The following is a 10,065-nucleotide window of genomic DNA, read 5'->3' on the forward strand; positions in this document are numbered from 1 at the left end:
AGATTTGTGATCTTTGAGATTTTGCACGGATTAATTCAGATATAATTTGTGAATTTATGAGCTTATATAGAGAGAGGGCTAGGGATTAACCAATCACCCAGTCTCCATTAAATATTTTTGGAGTGCAGAAAAATCTTATAATGCTTCCGAAATAATTAGTTGCATTTTATTATTTATTTTCAGAGATTTATTTTGAAAAAAAATTAACGAAAAGAGAAAAATTTTAATTAAAAATACATGAGTATTGAATTTTATTTTCTCTTTTCTTTTTATGTTTTTTTCTTTTTCTAAAATGAATTATAAAAAATAATTAATAGAATCACACCATAAATTACTGTATAACTTGAATATTTTCTGGGAGTTGGTTGATAATTTGTAGGATCAATTTATATTATTTTAGTTTTTATTCTACTAAATTTACAGAGGTTTTACGTTAGAAACAATACTTTTCAAATTAAATCTGTAGGATTCTGAATTATTAAATGGCTTAGTTAAATGATAAAAGGATAGGTTTAGTTATACCGAGATAGAACGGACTTCCATGGAAGGTTCACATTACATAAAATCATAAAATGAAAGGGCTATATTAAAATATTAAATTGACGAGGGGCTAAAATGATAAAATTAAAATAGTCGAGGGACGAACTGAAGGTGATTTAACTACCGTACTTTTTTGTCCCGATCCTGTTTGTTTTCCAATAAGCGTGTTTCATGCACCTGGACATGACGTGTACATGCAGAAGTAGGTCCCACAATAGACTTTCCACAAGTACACGTGGAAGTCTTTAGATTAGTGTCACGACAAATGCCAAGAACTCCATCGGTGTAATGGTACAGGTAATCCAACGGTTGATAGGAGATGAAGCAGGTCATCGTTCCTTTTAAGCAGACCATTGTTTTTTCTGAGAGCTTTCCCTACGACAACGTTTTGGCTGGGTTTTGCTGCTCTCCAGCCTGTTTCATCTAAATTAGTTCTACAAGCTCTTGTAGATATTGCCACGCAGCTTAACGGCTGTCACGGGCTGCAGACCTATGCAAGCAACGGCGTGCCTATAGATAAACTCTTGAAGAAGACGCTAGCATCCAAGCGATTCTAAGCAAAGACAAGGGATACATATATATATATATATATGGAGATAATCCTATAATGAAATATGGGGAGATAATCCCAAAAAAAAAAAACAGAAAAAGTACAATTAAAAACTCAAAATATGAAGCAGAAATGACAAGAAGCAAGGCTAGAGAGTTTGCCGTCTCTCTCCCTCTCTGAATGTGGCATGTAACTATGTATGTACCCAATAGCTGGGAGCGAAAGTCTCAAAAACACTATAAAAAAACAGAACCACTTCTCTCTTTCTGATCGCCAAGCCAACCCAAGCCTCGCCGGGTTCCATCCATATTTCTTAACTGTTCCACTTCCCGATCGTCATCATCAATGAAGCCGCCGCCACTCTTCCCTCTGAATTCCAAGTCTCTTCTCTCTTTCTCTCAAGATTCTGTCCCTTTTTTTTTTGAATTGGAATTCCCTTTTCTTTTCGTTTTTTTTTCCTCACACTTTCTCACTAACCGAACAGGAAAAAGAGAGTGTTCATGGACCCTGACGTGATCGAAATCCCACCCCCTCCAACGCCGATTGTTTCTCGCTTTAGCAGCACTAAGCAACCTAAAAACAAACAGGTTCTTTTTTAAGAAGTTGCTGTCTTTATTCAATTTCGAGCTTTTCTGTTCTCCATTAATTTTGATCATGGATTTATCTTGCTTCCTTTTATTGTTTCATTCTTTTTCCTGGGTATCTAATGTCTCTGTGATTGTCAAACATGGTGTGTTTTTGTTGTTTTTTTTGAGTAATTGAATTGGCTTTGTCATTGTCTCTGTATTTTATTGTTAACTTCAGTTTCAGTGTGTGTGGAGTTGAAAGTACTTGATTGTTGATTAGTACATAGGATTGATAGAGTTCTATTTGGCTTACAATCATTTTTTTTTTGAAGTATTGTGAGTAAGGGGTGAAGTAGATCAAAGACAATGCCAGTGTTTATGTAGGTTTTCATTACATTGAGTTTAAGCTCTTCTTTCTAGGATCTGAGTTGGGTCAATTTCATATTTTTGTATTACAAAGTGATTGTAATATCTGTTAATGCTACAATTGGTTTTATTTCCCCTACCGGTTGTTTATGTTTTCACGTGGAATCAATTAGAGAGTGAATAGGTATAAGTTATCTGAATCAAATATGAGCTCTTTTCAAAGTTTTTTGAAGTACATTTCATGAAGGGGAAAAAAGGGGCTTAGATTTTGGTGAGCTTGGCTGACAGGTGCTGCTTTTGAGCATGCATTAGGGAGGATGACCGTGTTTGGATGAGATAATAATGCTAACAGTAAGCTATTTTTGGAGAGAAGGAATGATTTAACACATTGTAAGCTTACATTTGTAACTTTGCAGGTTGCTTTGCTTTTTATTGTTTGGAATATTTTCTTTCCTCAATGCTTTGTGTTGTATTTGACCACCTATTCCAGGTGTGTCAGGACTCGGGATGGTTAAGCAGCATCTCAAGTGCAGCAGTTTTTGGTAAAGTGATGATTTTGGAGTTAAGGTGGTTACTTATAGGGTGGGATTGATTGATGAAACTAGGTCGGGAATCATATTAGTAAAGAGTGCAAATTATGAAAGTGTTCGAGGCTAGTTAGGATTTAGAATGCACAAATATAAGTTTGATTTGTTGCTAACATTGAAACAATTTCACATTCTACGTCGAAAGATGGGTCATGTCATGATTCCCCGTTTTATTTTAGTAAGAACCTGGTTTTCCAAAAAATACAACCTTGTGGAGGTTACCTTCCCCCTTCTTGAATCGAACGAGGAAGAGTGCCTAAAGGAGGAGTTCTTAGCCATCTGGTATAAGTTTTCCAAAGCCCCTGCTATAGCTGCAGTATTGAGAATTAAGGCATGTCTTCAGTAGTCCTTGTCTTAGTACTTGAGCATAGGACATCTTACAGCGGCCCAAAATCAAGGAAATACTGAAAATTCTTTCCTAGATCTTGTAATACCCTGATTTCTAACTAAGAAAGACTACTTTACTCACTACTAAAGAAAAAGGAGAAAGGAGAGACCTACTAGTTGAACTTAATAAATTGAGCTATAACAGATATTCTAACACCATTTAGGATATCTATATCTGCTAAGGAAAACAAGTGAAATAATGCGGAAAAAAATGAGGGGAATAGAAAAGCAATGAAACAAACTTCATTAAATAAATTTCTCTTGTTGTGTTGCATGAGTGGAAAAGAGAAGTGAAATCAATAAATTATGTTTTTTCTCATTGCGTTTTCATCAATAGTTAAGTTCTTTCTACCTTTCGAGGATAATATTGAGGAAATTTTCCTTTTCTCATCTTAACTCTCAAAGGAAAGACATAAAATTTCCCTTCTCTAATTTCCTTCACTTTCCTTTCACTTCTATCAGTCTATGCAATGTAATTGTAAAAGAAATATTATTTTGTAGGTTATTCTTCATGAAATAATTGATGTTGACAACGAAGAAGATCCTGTTGATGTGATGATTCTTGAAAAGAAATTTGACATAAAGAATAAAGGGAAATGTATAAGAGAGAATTCTGATGGTTTCAGTCAAGCTAAGGTATGTATTAGTTTATACAATGTACATTTGTTAGCGCTAATATATGGTGTTTCTTCTGTTTCTTCTAATTGGTATTTTTCCCTTTTTTCTAGGGTGATGTACATTTGTTAGCGCTAATATATGGTGTTTCTTCTGTTTCTTCTAATTGGTATTTTTCCCTTTTTTCTAGGGTGATGTACATTTGTTAGCGCTAATATATGGTGTTTCTTCTGTTTCTTCTAATTGGTATTTTTCCCTTTTTTCTAGGGTGATGTACATTTGTTAGCGCTAATATATGGTGTTTCTTCTGTTTCTTCTAATTGGTGTTTTTCCCTTTTTTCTAGGATGACATTTCCGATCATCTTTTCAGTTCATCCCCTGGAGCAAATAATGTGATTAACGTCGATGGTATTGATTCTGACTCATTGTATGATGATGGTGCATGTATGGATTTTTATTCTGATGACTTAATGGAGTTTGATGAGTATTCATATTTGCAATCCCATTTTGACAACGTGGATATTCCTCCTGGAGTGGAGGCGCCCATTCCTTGGCTGCCAAATTCTGATAATAATGCAAAGAAAACTGCCAATGGGCCTAATTCTTTCAATACAAGCAATCAAATGCAATCTAATGGTGGGGGTTCATGGTCATTGAAGCCTGCCCATGCAAGCAAGAAGTTGAGTTCAGGGAGTGGTTCAAGTTTTCATAACCCTATGGATTCCATGAGTCATGCTTCTGGAGTGAACCTGTCCTCCCCTTGGTCAATTCCCCAGGCTGCCCAAAGTAAGAAAGAAAAAAGCATTTCACAACATGGGAGGAGTGCCTTGAATTTTCCACCTTTCCAAAGTAAAAAAAAGCCAGCCACTTCAAATAGTTCAACTGATTATGGCTATGCAAAGCACCTAGGAGATGTTATGCTCCCTCATGGAGTTGGGACAGCACATTTGGGACATACCAGTCTTGCTCCTGAAATTTATCCAACCCCCCCTTCATTTGTGGGAGGATTGCATCATTTTCCTATTATTGGCCCTTCCATGTCTACGATTATGTCGAAATTCAAAAATTCATTTGATAACCATACAACTCATTCAAATTTCTATGATCCGTTCGATGCTTTACATATCCCTCCTGAAGAAAAGGCTGCTGGAACTCCGAAAAATGTAAATAAGGATGATATCCTCAGAAAGTTTCAACTATTCAAACGATTTGATACAGTTGAAGATCATTCAGACCATCACTATACTTCTAAAGGTTCTTTGATGAAGCAGGTGGTTACTTTAGAAGATACAGGTCATATTTCTTTTTATTATTCTCTGTTAATGATTTGTTTGCATAATGCTAGCATCCTCCTTCTGGCAGCCACCAAAGACATGGGCAAAGAGAATTCAGGAAGAGTGGAGAATCCTGGAGAATGATTTGCCAGGTAAGCTTTATACTTTCTGATTCTGATCTTTAATCATGACTATAAGCTTGACATGGGTAGTCTCCTCCTCTTCTTCTAGTGAACCTCCTTCTCCCCACTGCGCTCCCTTTGTGGTGTTCATATTAGTACCTGTTCAGATTCATTAGGGGCCTACTGAAGAGTATGAAGTACTGATAAAGTATACGATGACAAAACAATTGAGTTGAAAGGCTACCAATATTTCTGTGTATACTACCATTAAATGTCACACAAACAGTTTTTTTAATCTCATCCTAAATTTCTTTAATGCTTTTCAGCATCTAGTTGTTTCCCCCATTTGCTATTGTGAGAAACTTTATAATTTTAATAGGTCATAACTTTTCAGAAATGAAATTAGCACATAGGATAAATTTTTTCAACCATGAAAAGAATTCTCCTCTTGCATCTAGTGGTGAATAAAAGTAGAACAAGTAAAATTTTTTAGTGAGATTCTGTTTCCTTTGAAGTTTTGAACAATGGTGGAGCCAAGTGACCTGTAGAGGGTAGCCTCCCTTGAGATTTTTCTTCCTAGTATATAAATGTATTATATTGTAATGACCACCCCTCAAAATAAAATCCTAATCAGTGTTGCCAAAAGCGAAAGGCACCCTGAGGCATCAAGACTGTCAGATGGTTGAGATGCTAGGCACATGCCTAAATTAAACAAGGTGCCATGCTATAAATTCAAATAAAATATATAAAATTATAATATATAAATCACAAATATATACCTCAAAAGTTAAGGTTAGAAAATTAAAGTGAAACTCAAAATATTTTAACATGTTCATAAAAAGTTATACTATTCACCTTTGAAAACAAAATAAGATCATTTAAAAGAGCAAGTAGATTAACATAGTTAAATTTAAAATGTTAAAGTTTGGAATAAACTAAGTTGATTAAAAAAACAAAACTTAGGTTTTAGAAACAGTAAACACAACAAGGAAAAAAAAATTGTGAAGTTTGAAACTGAAGTTTTAGAAACAATAAACACGACAAGAAAAAATAATTCAATTGTGAAGTTTGATGAGTGATAAACTTGAGATTTGAGAAATCTTTTTTAGTGAAAAAATGAAGTAAAAGTTTCGGCAGAAGACATGTAAAGAAGAAATAAGATGGAGAGAGACCATACAAGTGAAGAAGAAAGAAAAAGAATGAAGAATAAACAAACAAAAAGATGGACCTGATTTTTTGGAAAATCATGGCAGCCAAATGTGCCTCCAGCTCTATTTTGATGATCCTTTTTTCCTTTTAAACTCTAATCTTTATTTTTATAATATACCCTTAAATTATTTTTGTGGTGAATAAAAAGAACATGGACAAATAGGTCAAGACACATCTCAATTAAAGAAAGTGGAAAAACAACATATATTTTGTCTAGGGGATCCCTTCAGTGCTTGGTGCTTGCACTCCAAGTGAGTGCGTAGTTAAATCATCCTGCCTGGAAAAATAAAAAGCCCTAGGTCTCACCTCATCTTGCCTAGAGTGCCTAGGTGAGCACCTCTTGACAACATTGGTCCTATATATATCATCCTATATATATCATTTAGTAATCTTTGTATTCTGAGCTTGCAAATAAAATTTATCTATGGATTTTACAGAGCAAGAAAAGTTGTACTTGAGATAACAATTGGAGTATTTTGAACTTGATATCTCCCTGAATTGTAAAAAGTCTCATTATTTCAAAATTATGCCAATGATTGGTATAATCAAGAAATTAAGTCAATTAACTATACTCTTTTTGAAAAAGAGATTGTTGAAAATTTTGATATTGATAAAAAAATTGATTAGTTTTGTATGATGAAATATATTGAGTGCAATTCAGGATACATAAGAGTTATATAAATAGAGGATTTAGTAAGGATTTTTTCATGTTTTAATACTTCTCATAATAAGTTCCGTGGATATTTAGCATTGATAAGATTTTGTTATGTTTGTGATTAATGATTTTTTTTATTGAGAAAACTTTAATTATTGCATAAATGACCTTATCTTTCTTTTTTTGTTTTGTTTTTGAGAGCTTCAATAAATTCTCCCTCCTTGCATATGCTTTTTCTTCCAATGTGATGGCGATCTTCAACATGTAACCAATGATGGAAAAAATGCAATTAGTTTGACTTTGTTGAGATTTTCTTGTCCAGTTAAAACACTACCCCTTATTCAGTAGAACATATTTCATGTGAAAAGGAAAAAAAGGTCCATTTAATCCTTTCTGAATTGCTTCTCTCCCAAGATCTGGATAATTCATTTCTCACCTTGTGTTTGTCCTGCTTCTATTATGTCAACAGATTCTATATTTGTTAGGGTTTATGAAACAAGGATGGACCTATTGAGGGCTGTAATTATTGGAGCAGAGGGTACTCCCTACCATGATGGTCTCTTTTTCTTTGATGTTTTTTTCCCCGCTGGCTACCCCAAAGTACCACCGGTAGTGATCTAGATTTTGTGTGGATTACTTTTGCATCTTCTGTTGTTCAACCATCTCATAATTTTCAATTTGTTTTGTTAGCTTGTCTACTACCATTCTGGTGGTCTTCGACTCAACCCAAACTTGTATAATTGTGGGAAGGTATGCCTCAGTCTTCTTGGAACCTGGCAGGGTAACAAGAATGAGAAGTGGCAGCCTGGAGTCTCTACTGTGCTACAAGTTCTAGTATCTATACAAGCATTGATATTGAACCAGAAGCCCTTTTTTAATGAGCCTGGATATGAACTACTGAGTGGTTCAGCTAATGGTGAAAAACGATCTCAGGAGTACAGTGAGAATACTTTTTTCTTATCACTCAAAACAATGGTTTACACAATGAGGAGGCCGCCTAAGGTGAATTTCTTGTAACTGCTTATTTTCAACAGGGATTCTTGCTGGTTTAAATTGTCTCCTGAGTTATTTGGATAATAATCTCAGGAGAAGCATAAATGATTGAAATTTTGGGTAATTTTCACCTTAGATCCACCACTAAACTGTTAATTGGAGTAGTTTTTAGTATTTAAAATATGTCAAAAATGAGAAACATTGGAAGTTTAGGAATGGGTACGAACCATGAATAACTAGAAGTCTGAATGCTAATTGTTTCTTGTGCCTGGACCCAGTGTGCTTTGTTTGAAAGTATAAAAAAACACACTATCAGTGGATGACCTTTACATCAAGAAACATACTGTTGTGATTTTTTGATGATGCTTCTGTGATTATCTTACTGCACTTCTGTGATTCTCATACAGATTATGCCTGTCATTTATTCCATCAAACTGTGCATATGAATTCTCAGCTGGTGAAACACTTGCTTACCTTTAGATTTAAAAACTAATTGATTCAAATCATCGTTGGTTGCAGCATTTTGAGGACTTTGTGCTGGGCCATTTCAACAAGCATGCTAATGATATTCTCGTGGCATGTAAGGCATATATGGATGGTGCTCAGGTGGGATGTCTGGTGAAAGGTGGGGTTCAGGATGTTGACGAGGGGGATAAGAGCTGCTCAAAGAGTTTTAAGGACTCCTTGCCTGCCTATGTCGAAATGCTGGTGAAGCAGTTCTCACAAATCGGAGTTCAAGACACTGAAAATTTCCAAACATCAGAAAACGGTGGGATAACTAATTGATTAATAGGCCCATGACTGCAATATAAATGAGTTATTGATGCGTAATCAATTTTGAAACTCGGTGGGAAGCGTCTTTACATACCTGACATGCAATATAGGTTTTCTGATTCATATCAAGAAGTTCAAAATTTAATCATGGAGAATTAGATGGTTATTCCTATAGGATGCTTATTTTTATTTTTCCGAATTGTACATGGATCTAGACAAGGACAAGTTCATAAAGTTTTATCTAATTATTCAGTTACATTGTAGAGATGGTGTTGGCAATCTGCAGTCAGGTTGAAATGCTAGGTACTAGGCTACAATTGATTTCGAAGTCTTGTTCATAGATCCATAACCATAGGGACAGCTTTCAATATTCATTTTACAACTTGTTGAATTAGGATATTGTTTCGAGTGATTAATGATTGCTTGTAGTCTCTGCTCGAGTTCTTTTGGCCACCTTCTGAAATTGGAAATATGTTGAAGAACTAGACAATTCTTTCAAAGATTGAAATGCTTTCTGGCTGTTTTTAGCTCCTGGTAATCTCGAAGGAGATGCTGGTTTTGGGAGAGTGCTCATCACAAGAAATGTCGCTCAGTGATAATACCGCTAAGTGATAATACCCGTCCCCTGCCTAAGGATCCGTTCTCTCTTTCGTTGGAGAAGTAACAGGATTTCACATTTGCCACGAGGATAAGCTTGTTACAAGGCTACGGGCTAAGGGGGTTAAAGGTTTCGGTTAATGAGTGTGTTTTCTATATTAGCGATAAATTGTAACCTTTGGCTGACAAAAGTACATTATGGATTAGGTAATTTGTTGACCATGTTGATGGACTTGCATTTACTTATGCTAATTTGCACAACAAATCAAATATTGATAATTTTTCATATTATATATATATATATATATATTTTATTAGAAGAGACTAGTTATATTTCACAATTCACTACACTGTTCATCAGACAATTTTCCTTTCAGATGCCTTAATTTTTAGTTTAGTTCCAATTTGGTAATTAAACTTTTATTTTCATTCAACTTGGTCTTTAAAAGTTTTGTTTTTTTAAGAGTTTTCTAGTCTTTTCAAATTGCATGTTATCACATTCATAGGGTTAATTGACAGACCGATTTCACATGATATAATTTTTAATTATTGTTAAAATAAAATAAAAAAATGATCAAAATTGATATCAAAATAAATTACAGGCTTTTCCCCCATGTCTACTGTTCAATAGACATATAAAACAACATTTTAGACCTTAGATTTTTATTTTTTATGTTTGGTCCTTTTCTGTTTTTGGATTTTTTTATTTTGATACCACACCTTATTTTCTTACATTTCAATCCCTAAATGTTGAAAAACAAGAGAGAGAATACCAAAAGATTTTAGAATAAAAAAAACTCTCAGATGACCAAATTTTGATCATACCTTAT

At 34.5% G+C, this 10,065-nt stretch overlaps 1 protein-coding gene across 1 annotated transcript; it reads left to right on the forward strand.

Annotated features, from left to right (window-relative positions):
- The first annotated feature begins 1,161 nt into the window (after nt 1–1,161).
- Nucleotides 1,162–9,123, forward strand: LOC105129215 (probable ubiquitin-conjugating enzyme E2 25). The gene is made up of 8 exons (XM_011031188.1): nt 1,162–1,470; nt 1,575–1,677; nt 3,498–3,632; nt 3,956–4,882; nt 4,974–5,037; nt 7,341–7,480; nt 7,562–7,873; nt 8,384–9,123. Exons 1-8 carry the CDS (start codon nt 1,436–1,438, stop codon nt 8,648–8,650), a joined length of 1,983 nt encoding a protein of 660 aa, XP_011029490.1. The 5' UTR covers nt 1,162–1,435; the 3' UTR covers nt 8,651–9,123.
- Nucleotides 9,124–10,065: the final 942 nt, after the last annotated feature.

This window comes from Populus euphratica, unplaced genomic scaffold (genome assembly GCF_000495115.2).
Source record: "Populus euphratica unplaced genomic scaffold, PopEup_1.0 scaffold86.1, whole genome shotgun sequence".
NCBI classification, from domain to species: Eukaryota; Viridiplantae; Streptophyta; class Magnoliopsida; order Malpighiales; family Salicaceae; genus Populus; species Populus euphratica.